Source organism: Ranitomeya imitator, chromosome 2 (genome assembly GCF_032444005.1).
Source record: "Ranitomeya imitator isolate aRanImi1 chromosome 2, aRanImi1.pri, whole genome shotgun sequence".
NCBI classification, from domain to species: domain Eukaryota; kingdom Metazoa; phylum Chordata; class Amphibia; order Anura; family Dendrobatidae; genus Ranitomeya; species Ranitomeya imitator.
The window spans coordinates 799,858,752-799,873,851 of record NC_091283.1 but is presented as its reverse complement, the minus strand read 5'-3'; the positions used below and the strand labels follow the sequence as shown (position 1 = coordinate 799,873,851).

Below are 15,100 nucleotides of genomic sequence, written 5' to 3'. Positions count from 1 at the left end.
ATGGAAAATTAGCTCCAATTGTTAGCGGACACCATGTCGCGTTTGGAGAGCCCCTGTGTGCCTAAACATTGGAGCTCCCCCACAAGTGACCCCATTTTGGAAACTAGACCCCCCAAGGAACTTATCTAGATGCATATTGAGCACTTTAAACCCCCAGGTGCTTCACAGAAGTTTATAACGCAGAGCCATGAAAATAAAAAATAATTTTTCTTTCCTCAAAAATGATTTTTTAGCCTGGAATTTCCTATTTTGCCAAGGATAATAGGAGAAATTGGACCCCAAATATTGTTGTCCAGTTTGTCCTGAGTACGCTGATACCCCATATGTGGGGGTAAACCACTGTTTGGGCGCACGGCAGGGCTCGGAAGGGATGGCACGCCATTTGGCTTTTTAAATGGAAAATTAGCTCCAATCATTAGCGGACACCATGTCACGTTTGGAGAGCCCCTGTGTGGCTAAACATTGGAGATCCCCCAGAAATGACACCATTTTGGAAACTAGACCCCCAAAGGAACTAATCTAGATGTGTGGTGAGGACTTTGAACCCCCAAGTGCTTCACAGAAGATTATAACGCAGAGCCATGAAAATAAAAAAAAAAAATTATTTTCTCAAAAATGATCTTTTAGCCTGCAATTTTTTATTTTCCCAAGGGTTACAGAAGAAATTGGACCCCAAAAGTTGTTGTCCAGCTTCTCCTGAATACGCTGATACCCCATATGTGGGGGTAAACCACTGTTTGGGCACATGCCGAGGCTCGGAAGTGAAGTAGTGACGTTTTGAAATGCAGACTTTGATGGAATGCTCTGTGGGCGTCACGTTGCGTTTGCAGAGCCCCTGATGTGGCTTAACAGTAGAAACCCCCCACAAGTGACCCCATTTTGGAAACTAGACCCCGAAAGGAACTTATCTAGATGTGTGGTGAGCACTTTGAACCCCCAAGCGCTTCATAGAAGTTTATAATGCAGAGCCGTGAAAATAATAAATACGTTTTCTTTCCTCAAAAATAATTATTTAGCCCAGAATTTTTTAATTTTCCCAAGGGTAACAGGAGAAATTTTACCCCAATATTTGTTGTCCAGTTTCTCCTGAGTACGGTGATACCCCATATGTGGGGGTAAACTACTGTTTGGGCACATGCCGGGGCTTGGAATTGAAGTAGTGACATTTTGAAATGCAGACTTTGATGGAATGCTCTGCGGGCGTCACGTTGCGTTTGCAGAGCCCCTGATGTGCCTAAACAGTAGAAACCCCCCACAAGTGACCCCATTTTGGAAACTAGACCCTGAAAGGAACTTATCTAGATGTGTGGTGAGCACTTTGAACCCCCAAGTGCTTCATAGAAGTTTATAATGCAGAGCCGTGAAAATAATAAATACGTTTTCTTTCCTCAAAAATAATTATTTAGCCCAGAATTTTTTATTTTCCCAAGGGTTACAGGAGAAATTGGACTCCAAAAGTTGTTGTCCAGTTTCTCCTGAGTATGCTGATACCCCATGAGTGGGGGTAAACCACTGTTTGAGCGCACGTCGGGGCTCAGAAGGGAAGTAGTGACTTTTGAAATGCAGACTTTGATGGAATGGTCTGCGGGTGTCACGTTGCGTTTGCAGAGCCCCTGGTGTGCCTAAACAGTAGAAACCCCCACAAGTTACCCCATTTTAGAAACTAGACCCCCCAAGGAACTTATCTAGATATGTGGTGAGCACTTTGAACCCCCAAGTGCTTCACAGACGTTTACAACGCAGAGCCGTGAAAATAAAAAATCATTTTTCTTTCCTCAAAAATTATGTTTTAGCAAGCATTTTTTTAGATTCACAAGGGTAACAGGAGAAATTGGACCCCAGTAATTATTGCGCAGTTTGTCCTGAGTATGCTGGTACCCCATATGTGGGGGTAAACCACTGTTTGGGCACACGTCAGGGCTCGGAAGTGATGGAGCACCATTTGACTTTTTGAATACGAGATTGGCTGGAATCAATGGTGGCGCCATGTTGCGTTTGGAGACCCCTGATGTGCCTAAAAAGTGGTAACCCCTCAATTCTACCTCCAACACTAACCCCAACACACCCCTAACTCTAATCCCAAATGTAGCCATAACCCTAATCACAACCCTAACCACAACCCTAATTCCAACCCTAAGGCTATGTGCCCACGTTGCGGATTCGTGTGAGATATTTCCGCACCATTTTTGAAAAATCCGCGGGTAAATGGCACTGCGTTTTACCTGCGGATTTTCCTGCGGATTTCCAGTGTTTTTTTGTGCGGAATTCACCTGCGGATTCCTATTGAGGAACAGGTGTAAAACGCTGCGGAATCCGCACAAAGAATTGACATGCTGCGGAAAATACAACGCAGCGTTTCCGCGCGGTATTTTCCGCACCATGGGCACAGCGGATTTGGTTTTTCATATGTTTACATGGTACTGTAAACCTGATGGAACACTGCTGCGAATCCGCAGCCAAATCCGCACCGTGTGCACATAGCCTAATTCTAAAGGTATGTGCACACGCTGCGGAAAACGCTGCGGATCCGCAGCAGTTTCCCATGTTTACAGTTCAATGTAAACCTACGGGAAACAAAAATCGCTATGCTGCGGAAAAACTGCACGGAAACGCAGCGGTTTACATTCCGCAGCATGTCACTTCTTTGTGCGGATTCCGCAGCGGTTTTACAACTGCTCCAATAGAAAATCGCAGTTGTAAAACCGCAGTGAAATGCGCAGAAAAAAACGCGGTAAATCCACCATAAATCCGCAGCGGTTTAGCACTGCGGATTTATCAAATCCGCAGCGGAAAAATCCGCAGAGGACCAGAATACGTGTGCACATACCGAAACCCTAACCCTACCCCTAACCCTAATCCTAACCCTAACCCTACCCCTAACCCTACCCCTAACCCTAACCCTACCCCTAACCCTATTCTAACATTAGTGGAAAAAAAAATTTCTTTATTTTTTTATTGTCCCTACCTATGGGGGTGACAAAGGGGGGGGGGGGTCATTTATTATTTTTTTTATTTTGATCACTGAGATATAATCTATCTCAGTGATCAAAATGCACTTTGGAACGAATCTGCCGGCCGGCAGATTCGGCGGGCGCACTGCGCATGCGCCCGCCATCTTGGAAGATGGCGGCGCCCAGGGAGAAGACGGACGGGACCCCGGCTGGATCGGTAAGTATGATGGGGTTGGGGGGGACCACGGGGGGGGGGGGGGGATCAGAGCGCGGGGGGGGGGGAATCGGAGCGCGGGAGGGGTGGAACGGAGCACGGGGGGCGTGGAACGGAGCACGGGGGGCTGGAACGGAGCACGGGGGGGTGGAACGGAGCACCGGGGGGGGGGGGGGTGGATCGGAGTGCAGGGGGGGTGATTGGAGCACGGGGGGGTGATTGGAGCACGGGGGGAGCAGACAAGAGCACGGGGGGGAGCGGAGCACAGGACGGAGGGGAGCCGGAGCAGTGTACCGGCCAGATCGGGGGGCTGGGGGGCGATCGGTGGGGTGGGGGCACATTAGTATTTCCAGCCATGGCCGATGATATTTCAGCATCGGCCATGGCTGGATTGTAATATTTCACCCGTTATAATAGGTGAAATATTACAAATCGCTTTGATTGGCAGTTTCACTTTCAACAGCCAATCAGAGCGATCGTAGCCACGAGGGGGTGAAGCCACCCCCCCTGGGCTAAACTACCACTCCCCCTGTCCCTGCAGATCGGGTGAAATGGGAGTTAACCCTTTCACCCGATCTGCAGGGACGCGATCTTTCCATGACGCCGCATAGGCGTCATGGGTCGGATTGGCACCGACTTTCATGATGCCTACGTGGCGTCATGGGTCGGGAAGGGGTTAAAAGCGAGTCGGCTTTACGGTCTAGTGGATCTTGTAATGAGCCCGAATCCTCCACAGGCAGCAAGGATATTTTTGGATGTGGACGCCACTGCCGCGTCTACCTTCGGGGCTTTTGACCATGTTGAAAACTCTTCATCATTGAAGGGATAACGCCTTTTTGAAGATGGTCGTAACCCCCTTTGCCCCTGGCTTTCCCACTCCTTTTTGATTAAATTTTTCTCTGCTGCTATTACCAGAAAGTAGGGCCTTTTCCTTTCGGATAGACCAGCAAACATTATGTCTTGCTGTGTTCTAGGGACCTTAGAATCCTCGATGCCCATGGTGTTACAAACGGATTTCACAAGGTTATCAATACTATCCGTGGGAAAGCATGTATCTTGATCCTCATCTGAGGAAACATATTCTTGGGATTTATTAGAGTCTGCATCCTCTATATCAGAAGACTGGTCAGAAATAGGGGAAACGTATCCCCTTTTATCCTTAGTACGCGGCTCCTTGTCAGAACTATGCAGGGCTCGTAATTCTTTCCTAATCATGATTCTGATGTCTTCTGATTTAACTGAGGCTTCCTCCCGTAAGGTAGTATCAATACATGATTTACAAAGCCTCTTAGTGTGACTATCCGGAAGGGGCTGGAGACATAACGCACACTGTTTCTGTTTCGTTTTTTCCGTTATTTTTGCCTATTATGTATAGAGGGAGAGGGGACAATAATCAGCTTAGTGGGGTAGATGCACACTCACCCAGTGAAGCTGTCTGTCAAGGTACCGGCTGAGGAGGAGACTGAGGCATAGGTGGAGGAATAGGTCGATCCGACTTCTTCCTAGAAGATCCGCTCTGTATAGAGCGGCTGCTGCTGGTATGGCTGCGTGGGGTGATAGCGGTGACTTCCACGGAAGGCATCGCAGGCTCATTCGCAGAATCCATATTGGACGCCGGATTGTCAGCGCCGGCGTCCTTTTCACATGGGGGCCACCATCTTCTTCCTGTTGAACCCGGAAGTGCTAACCCCTTCCGGGTCGCGGCCATACTGTATGCACCTGCGCTGCCACCGGCATCAGCGCAGGCGCCGTCTCCCTCCTCCATTACACCGGAAGCTTACTTGCACTTCCGGGGGCACACACGGGGCTCCACGCTGCCTGAGCGTCCGCCGAGGACGGCGCGACGCTCCTTACCGGCGCTTGCTCCCTGCAGACCAGCCGAATGAATCTCCGTGAGCCAGCAACCGCCCGTCCTGGCCTCACAAAGTCTGCCAGCAGAGGGGGGAAACTGAGCCAGGACCTCCGACACTGCATCCAGCTCTGGAGCCCTTGCCATCCTCAAAGGTAAACTGCGCAAGCGGCATCCAGGCTGGGCATCCTCTTCTCCGTGGATCTTCCCGTAGGAACAGGAAACCAAACTGTGGGAGCGAGGGGGACCGCCCCTTTTATCTCTCCGCAGGGTTTCCTGTTCCTAGGGGCGGATCCCCTCTCTCAGTGGGTGCTGTCGTGGCGAAGAGAAAAATAAAAAATGTAAAATTGAGGTTAGCAGCAGGAATAAAACATGCAAAACATTGCCCACTCTTCACCTGGTGACAGATCCTCTTTCAAATTTAACTATATAATTTTTTTATTACATTTTTTATTGGTCCCAATATGGAACTTGACTGAGGGATCACTTGACACTTGTACGATACATTACGATCTTGATTTATTGCAGTCTCTGGTATAAATACTGGTCTCCTATGATGCCGAGCTGCGGGCAATAGGTGTACAGATACGGCCGACACAGGGGTGTTCTGTAAACCTCCCGACTGCCATGACAATGCCATCCAAAGACAGAAAGAGGGGTCCATGTGTAATACCGCACACGCAAGTGAGAAGGCAAATGGGAATTACCGCCCACCCGGGTGGATTGTGTCCCAGCACAACAACGATACGTATGGTGAAGGATCAGTGAGTGGCTGCTGCTCTGGCCCCTAAACCCACAATTGGGACTAGGGATGATATAGAAACAGGATGAAGAAACTGACGGCATGAAGAAACTGGCGGTGAAGAAACTGGCGGCATGAAGAAATTGTCGGTGTGAAGAAACTGGCGGTGTGAAGAAACTGGCAGTGTGAAGAAATTGGCGGTGTGAAGAAATTGGCGGTGTGAAGAAATTGGCGGTGTGAAGAAACTGGCGGTGTGAAGAAACTGGCGGTGTGAAGAAATTGGCGGTGTGAAGAAACTGGCGGTGTGAAGACATTGGCGGTGTGAAGACATTGGCGGTGTGAAGACATTGGCGGTATGGAGACATTGGCGGTGTGAAGACATTGGCGGTGTGAAGACATTGGCGGTATGAAGACATTGGCGGTGTGAAGAAACTGTCGGTGTGAAGAAACTGGCAGTGTGAAGAAATTGGCGGTGTGAAGAAATTGGCGGTGTGAAGAAATTGGCGGTGTGAAGAAACTGGCGGTGTGAAGAAATTGGCGGTGTGAAGAAACTGGCGGTGTGAAGACATTGGCGGTGTGAAGACATTGGCGGTATGGAGACATTGGCGGTGTGAAGAAACTGTCGGTGTGAAGACATTGGCGGTGTGAAGAAACTGGCGGTGTGAAGACATTGGCGGTGTGAAGACATTGGCGGTATGGAGACATTGGCGGTGTGAAGAAACTGTCGGTGTGAAGACATTGGCGGTGTGAAGAAACTGTCGGTGTGAAGAAATTGGCGGTGTGAAGAAATTGGCGGTGTGAAGAAACTGGCGGTGTGAAGAAATTGGCGGTGTGAAGAAACTGGCGGTGTGAAGACATTGGCGGTGTGAAGACATTGGCGGTATGGAGACATTGGCGGTGTGAAGAAATTGGCGGTGTGAAGAAATTGGCGGTGTGAAGAAACTGGCGGTGTGAAGAAACTGGCGGTGTGAAGAAACTGGCGGTGTGAAGAAATTGGCGGTGTGAAGAAATTGGCGGTGTGAAGAAACTGGCGGTGTGAAGACATTGGCGGTGTGAAGACATTGGCGGTATGGAGACATTGGCGGTGTGAAGACATTGGCGGTATGAAGACATTGGCGGTGTGAATAAACTGTCGGTGTGAAGAAATTGGCGGTGTGAAGACATTGGCGGTGTGAAGACATTGGCGGCGTGAAGAAACTGGCGGCGTGAAGAAACTGGCGGCGTGAAGAAACTGGCGGCGTGAAGAAACTGGCGGCGTGAAGACATTGGCGGTGTGAAGACATTGGCGTTGTGAAGAAACTGGCGGCGTGAAGACATTGGCGGTGTGACCAGGGCACTGACAAGAATGGTCGGAGATCGTACATGCTTCATGATAAAATATTTATTCATACAACGCGTTTCGGAGTTGGTTCACCCTATGGAAGGAGATGCCCCAAATCCGAAACGCGTTGTGTGACATTATTTATTGTGACATTTGCGATTTCTGACCATCCTTGGCAGCGCCTGGATCACACTCTCAATGTCTCCAGCCTTTCACCATGACGATGCCGCCGGCACCCCACAGTCGTGTTGCGGGGAGGCTAATGGACATCGGGACGGACACCTTCCCCCATTTATAACCTCTTAAATGCTGCTGCCATAATTGACAGTAGCAATTAATGGGTTAAATTGCTGCGATCAGCGATAGATCGCCAATTGCTGACGCCGGTATTCACTCATGTCAGCTCCTGTCCCCAGAGGGGATTTCAACCGAAGTGCCCACACAAAACACAGTAAAAACCATGTAGCTCTTACTGATAACGATAAGAAAATTACTATACGGTACTAGCAATAGAATAATAATGCGGAGAAAAAGCAGCTGCCACATTTTATACTTTGTTTTGTATTTGGTTGCTATGAGCTTTTTTTTCCTTTAAGTGGGAATCACATTTGCCCTAGCAACCAATCAGATCACGTATTCCATCGTACAACCTGCAGTAACAGAATGAAAGCCGGACGCTGATTGGCAGGTGCATCTCACCGCTGTATGAGCACAGGAGCCGCCGTTGTTCGTCACGTGACGCGGTCAGGCACTGACATGGCTCCCGGTGCCAGCTACTTGTGACCCGACGACAACCATGGGAGAGAAGACTGCGCGGAGACCGAAGCAAGTCCGGATCCTGAGCACCAGGCCCCCTCTGACATGGGCGCCCACTTCCTGCAGCTGCCTGAGGAGATCCTCCTGCTCGTCCTCTCCTACCTGGACGGCCGGGCGCTGGGGCGGCTCGGGCAGGTGTGCAGGAAGCTCCGTCACTTCACCTGCAGGGACGCGGTGTGGAGGAGGATAGCCCGGCGCTGCCTGAACTCCGGCTTCGTGCTGCAGGGCGCAGACGTGTGAGTACTCTGCTCTCAGGCTGCGGCCTAGTCACTGGGGAAAGCTTTACGTAAACTACGTTGTTGCTAGGGCGTACCAGTGCCGCGGGTTACGAAAGAAATGTGCGTATGTGCTGGTATTCTCGAAGGCGCTTGCGTAACGCGTCACTTTCTTTATTATAAAACTACAAGTCCCAGCAATGCCTGACTGACAAGGGCAGAGATTATTAGAGCGTGTAATATCAGCTGGAACATGGAGTGTAATTTTTACCTGTGTACATTGCAGAACACACATAAAAGTCTGTATCCTTGTATGTTTCACAGTGTGAGAGGATCTAATGGTAGGAAGCAAAAAATATTACCCCAAAGTAATGTCAGGTGCCAACCACTACACCCCCCTATACCGACAGCCTTGTACCGTCACATTCGAGACAGATTTAATGGTTCTTCTCATTTTCCTGTCTGGGTGCGGTTAGATAGTACATGTTGATATAAGCAATTTTCTGCTTATTGAATTTTGCAGCCGTTCTTGAAATATTAACACTTTTTCTTTTGTTTACAGCTCGCTGCCTTGGAAACCGACCACCGCTGCTAGACAGGAGCACGGCACATTTTCTTCTATTTATTGAGCTTGTAAGCGCTTGTTTGGAAGCTGATGGGGATCGCTGCGTCACACTGTTACTTAATAATCCCCGGTGGTCGGTCTCCTAGGCAACGAGGTGTATACAAAAGACAAGTGTTAATCTCTCTAGAATGGCTGCAAATTTTAATAAGCAGAAAATTGTGAAAGTGCTTGTATTTACATGTACTATCTGACAATAGCTTCTGTGAATATGGGAGTGGACTTGGTATAGTGTGTTTTTGCATGTAGAAGTATTACTATATTGGGGAACAAGCACCTATATCTATGTAGGTTTAGGTGCTTGTCTTCCATCCTCGTGCACTATGTGAAGTGAGGATGTGCCAGGAGGGCGATCATGTGACCACAAGTATATGATTTGCCAGGAGGGCGATCATGTGACCACAAGTATATGATTTGCCAGGAGGGCGATCATGTGACCACAAGTATATGATTTGCCAGGAGGGCGATCATGTGACCACAAGTATATGATTTGCCAGGAGGGCGATCATGTGACCACAAGTATATGATTTGCCAGGAGGGCGATCATGTGACCACAAGTATATGATTTGCCAGGAGCGGGCAATCATGTAACCACAAGTATGTGATTTTCATTCTTCCGGCTGCATTCCAACTAGATGTGTCCGGCCTTGCTCAGGTCACTTGTATTGAGCGATGCTGTGCACGTCTAGTCGGCACGTGATCACGTGTATGCGAATCACATACTTGTAGTCACTCTCCCGACGCTTCCGGTGCTGGCACGAGAGAGTTCTAAGGCCGGGGTCACACGAGCATATGTTCTGTGCCGTGAGAAAATTGGCTCCATTATGCTAATGACACTTTTCTCAAGCTCTGATCTGAGTTTGAGCAGAGTGTCAGCTAAGTGTGATCCGATTCTCGCTCGTGAGAAAATCGTAGCACAGGTAAGGAGATGGAGGACTTAATTTCTCCACCACGTCCATTGTCTGTGTAAATCTGACTGCACTCAGATGTCCGATATTTTACATGCACCCATAGATGTAAATGGGTGCACATGATCTGACTTGTGAAACCACTCGTAGGATGCTAGTATTTTTATTTTCTCATTACGAATCGGCATGAGAACAAAATCACAGATCTGCACTGCCCCATAGTATAACGTTGGCCCAAATGTTATCCTATAAAACCTCGGACAGCCCTTGTCAGATGTATATGCTCTTGTAAGCGAGCCATAACTATGAGCAGTGTGCGTGCTGTGAGGATTCAGAAGTCTGCAGCCAACTAGAGTTACTGTAGACTTGTACCCTGAGGCTATGTGCACACGTTGCAGATTCGTGTGCCGATTTTTTTCCGCACCTTTTTTGCAAAATCCGCAGGTAAAACGCACTGCGTTTTACCTGCGGATTTACCGCCCAATTCCTGCGGTTTTTATGCGGATTTCACCTGCGGTTTGACGCCTGCGGATTCCTATTGAGGAGCGGGTGTAAACCGCTGCGGAATCCGCACAAATAATTGACATGCTGCGGAAAATGCAATGCAGCGTTTCCACACAGTATTTTCCGCAGCATGGGCACAACGGATTTGGAAAACAGCTGCGAATCCACAGCGGCCAATCCGCAGCCAAATCAGCAACGTGCAACGCCTAAGGCCAGACAAGCTCTTTATTTGAGTTCGGCCATCTCCAGCTTTCCAGTAAGGCTACTTTCACACTGGCGTTTTTTGCCAGACGTCGCAATGCGTCGTTTTTGGCAAAAAACGCATCCTGCAAAGTTGTTTGCAGGATGCGTTTTTGCCCCATAGATTAACATTGACGACGCTTTGCCACACGTCGCAACCGTCGTGCGACGGTTGCGCCGTGTTGTGGCGGACCGCCTGGGAGCAAAAAACGTAAACGTAAATGTAACGTTTTTTGCTCCTGACGGACCGCTTTTTCCGACCGCGCATGTGCGGCCGGAACTCCGCCCCCACCTCCCCGCACCTCACAATGGGGCAGCGGATGCGCCGGAGAAATGCATCCGCTGCATTCGTTGACGCATTGCGACGGGGAGATTCCGACGCTAGTGTGAAAGTAGCCTAACTTGACCACTTCTGCATTTAAATGAGGGATGTTTAACTCCCCATTCTAGAAATGTGGGGGGTTCTCAGCGTTCTGTGGAAAGATGATGGCTCCTTTTTACCAAAATACCCTTTTGAATTACGGTAAAAAGAAGACTACTTTGCGCTGTGTGTGATGTGTAGTTGGTTTCTATTGCTTTTTTTGTTGTAGTTGGTTTCTATTGCTTTTTTTGTGAAGATAAATTGAAAATAATTTTGATGCCCCATTAAAGGGGTTGTCAAGCAGGAAGGCACACTCGGTGACTGACGTTGCTCCCTCTGTACGAACTCATAGACAATGAGCCTTCAATCACTATGTGGGTGGGAGAAGCAGGGATTATGGCCTTTTATGTGAGTCTTGGTTGCAGTTAAACAGGTTTTTACATGAAAATAACCAGGAATTATGAGGAGTCCATGATCTCAGGGCTTCCCCCCATATGGAGAGCATAGGAGACCTGGCCGTGATGCTTTTAAATGGTGCATGCATCATCTGAGGACTGTCATCCATTACTGGAGGAACGTAGCACTGAACAGCTCCATTTACACGCTCACTAGGGGGATAGCTACATGGATTGCAGCAGTAGCAGTGGCATCCAGGACCTGGTGGCTGTTGGTCCAAAAGCCTTCTGCAACATAAGATGACCCCAGTATAATGAACGGATCAGGGGAGCTGAAGAGCCCTGTAGAGCTGAGCAAAAAGATTTGCGTTACCCAGGTCCAGTGCCCTCTTTGGTTCTCCATGACCGCCACACCAGGGCACATTTGCCGTGAAAATCTGCAGCATGAATTGACACGGTGCAGATTTACAATCCAAACTGTAGGTGAATTTTCACTGCGGATTATTAACCTTCATTTTCAGATGGAAATTCTGCCACACATCTGCTGTGTGTGAACATAGCTTTACAGCACTATTATTGGAGACCTCGTCACAGGCTCATGGGTATACGTTACAGAAATGTCACTGCTCTCGGTGCACGCAGTATCCTCTGTATAAGTATATGTCATAGTGATACGTGAGATAAAGCCACAACATAGGGAGTGCGATAAAGCTGTAATACATTGCGAGATCTATTCCTGGCGATGTCACTAATGACTTCTTAGAGAATTGTCTGCTCCGAGCTTCTAAAATTTTCTTTCAACAAGTTCTAGAAACGTGAGGGTGGAGAGGGAGTACACAAGCCATTTAGGACACTGCTGAAAATGCCTCATTGTTTGATGGCAGGTCACAAGATGGTGATCACATATGTGAGCTGGCGGAGTCTCTGAACCATCGAGTCGATCTTTTAGTGCTGTGTGCATGATAACATTGTTACTGTACAAAGAGTATTCTGCACTGGAAATAGTCCCCGGCCGGTGGTCTCCTGGTGTGAGACGCATGAACTTCATGAAGAAGTCTAAATTGCTCATTAATATTTTCGGTGATCATTTCAATCTAAAGGGGTCAACAAGAGGAATTACCTTAGTTCTGCCTCAATCTCTAATAACACTTGTTCATTTTGCGGCCTCAAAAAGTAAGTTTTTTTTCCTGTATTTGATCTGTTTTTTTTTTTTTTTTAAACGTGTATCTGTTTTTTGGGGTTTTTTTGCTAAATTTTTCATTCATTTTTCGCATACAAAAAAAGTATGGAGTTTTCCCAAGTGTCTCATAGAAACCAATCCGTAACAAATGAACAACACATGCATGCTGGCCACTTCTTCATCAATCCTTTCGTTGAATATATATCTGATGTAATTGTAAGCCAAAACCAGGAGTGGGTGATAAATCCAGAAGTGGTGCATATGTTTCTATTGTACTTTTCCACTCCTGGTTTTGGCTACAAATACGGATGTAAAATACTGACCAAATACTGCTAGTGTGACGGCAGTCTAAGGGCTCATGCAGACGAGCGTATAAATCGGACGGGTGGTGTCTGATTTTTGATTGGACATCACATTGACACATTCAGATGAACTATGCGCTATTTTCATTCGTGTATCGGCCGAGACTCATCCATTCAAGTCTATGGGTGAGTAAAAACAGAAGGGATCCGAAAACAGAACATCCGTGTGGCATCTGATTTTTTTTTTTTACGGATTCATTTCTGTTATTAGCCCCTTAGTGACCACCAATACGTCTTTTTACTGACCTGCAATATAAGAGAATAGCCTCCCCATACAGGTGACTGTACACACTAGCTGACAACTTGCTGCATCAGCCACGATCAGTGTCTGCACCGTCCATTTGTTTAACCCCCTTAGATGCTGCTGTCAATAATGACTATATCATATAAATGGTTAACAGAGTGTGGCTTCTCCCTCTTATCCCCATTGGCACCCTGAGATCATGATTGTGTGGTCCTGATGTTTGCCATGGCAGTTCACGACCAAATAGCGGCCTTAGAGTCTGCCGGCTACAGCGGCCTGTTCAAAAGTCAGCGACATTTAGGTGGTAAAAATTCACTTTTTCATTCCTATCATGCCACTTTGTTTTAATTCCTGAAAAGCACCTGAAGGGTTAATTAACTACCTGACAACAGTTATCAGTATGTCAGGGGTTGTTGTTTTTAAAGTGGTATCTCTTTTGGGGATTTTCCAATATATAGGACCCCTAAAGTCACTTCAAACCTGGATAGGTCCCTTTTTAAAAATTACAAATTTTCTAAATTTCCATGAAAAATTGCTACTACATTTTAAACCTCCTAAAATGCTAATAAAATAAAATAACATTTTACAAATGGTGCTGATTTAAAGCAGGCATGAGGGAAATATTATTTATTAATGTTTTTTTTTGTGTGGTATGACTATCTGGATTAAAGGTATAATCATTCAAAGTTTGAAAATTGCTATTTTTTTTCGTCAAATTTCTGATATTTTTTGTGTTTATATATATATATAAAAAAAAAAAAAAAAAAAAAAATCAACCTAAATTTACTATTCTCATAAAGTATAATGTGCCACGAAAACAACACTCTCAAAATCACTGGGGTATTTTTCAAGCGTTCCAGAGTTGTTACTACATAAAGTGACACTGGTCAGATTTTAAAAATTTGGCCTGGTCACTAAGGGGTTAACCTAGGAAACTGAATTTGATCATGTCCATTTGTAAATGTAGATGTATGAAAATGGATCGTACGCAGACGTCACATGGAAGTAAAAACCAGACACACGGATGAAAACCGTCCAAATTTTCTTTATGAAACTCACATAATTCTTCTGAGTAAGCCCTAAGGAAGGAGCAATGTACTCGGTGGACTTTATGATCAGTGGGGGTCTATCCTTTGGGAGTGCGGTGGATAAAGTACTAATCTAGTGTTGCTCCCCCCTTCACCATTTTCCCTGCACAGCATCACGCTGGCCAATTACTGTCCCAGGAAACCTGCAGCTACATGTTTGAATCAGTGAGGGTCCCAGACGTTGGACCACCACAGTACATGAAGTGGTGGCACATCCTAACGCTTGAGGTCAATGTAAAGCACAGTCTGGTTAGATGTCATCAAGGTTTGTAGGTGCCGCCCTCAAAACAGTGACCTTTTAGAAGGCAAAGCCATGGATAAGCAAATACCGTAGATATAATTGAACTAGAAAATGTAATCTAGTAAATTACTCCATTGGTTTGATAGTGACATATTGGTAAGTACCGCAGTGTGATGGTGGCATCTAGGGGACCTTGCTCATATCCTTCACTGGCCAGAATCCCTGTAATAAAGTCTGTGCGTAGCTCGCTGTGTCTCAGGTCTGCTCCGAGATTTCAGCGCTAGAGATGTGGAGTCAGTTTTATGTGGAATTGGTACATTTCTGCCAATTCAGACTTTATAACCCTGGTAATAAGGGGAATGGCTTATTAATATTCTTATATATATATATATATATTTCAGTAGGATCAACCCTCATAATCCGTCTATATGGACCTGCTGGTTATAGGAAGCTGAATAAAATAATTATTTGGTATTTGTGATCTGATATCTTTTTACAGAGAAATCCACTTTTTTCTTATGTATAAATGAGCTGTTATAATCTCTGGGCCAGACACAGATCTCCCTGAGAATCTGCTTCCGGAGATTATGTCAAAGGGAAAAAAACTCCAAGTAAATGTGGCACTAAGCACCTACGGATTTTTTGAATGCATCCACTTCAAGTGAAAAATGTTAATAAAAATTCATTTATTTTCTCAAAATAAAAAAATAAAATATATTTGTTGCAACCTCCAAGTTCTCTTATTTATGAGGGTTCCTAGCTAGGAACCCTCATAAATAAGAGAACTTGGAGGTTGCAACATCATTTTACAGTGCCTATTGTATTGTTTGTTCTTTTTGTTTTTTTT

At 46.5% G+C, this 15,100-nt stretch overlaps 1 protein-coding gene across 2 annotated transcripts in view; it reads left to right on the top strand.

Annotated features, from left to right (window-relative positions):
• The first annotated feature begins 7,777 nt into the window (after window positions 1-7,777).
• Window positions 7,778-15,100, top strand: part of FBXW4 (F-box and WD repeat domain containing 4) — a 215,005-nt gene continuing 207,682 nt past the window's right edge. Inside the window, exon 1 of one of the 2 annotated variants that reach the window (XM_069753756.1) lies at window positions 7,778-8,129. In XM_069753756.1, the coding sequence (XP_069609857.1) occupies window positions 7,939-8,129 (191 nt within the window). In that variant the 5' untranslated portion in view covers window positions 7,778-7,938. The remainder of the gene's footprint in view (window positions 8,130-15,100) is intronic. The other variant, XM_069753757.1, reaches the window with a different exon arrangement.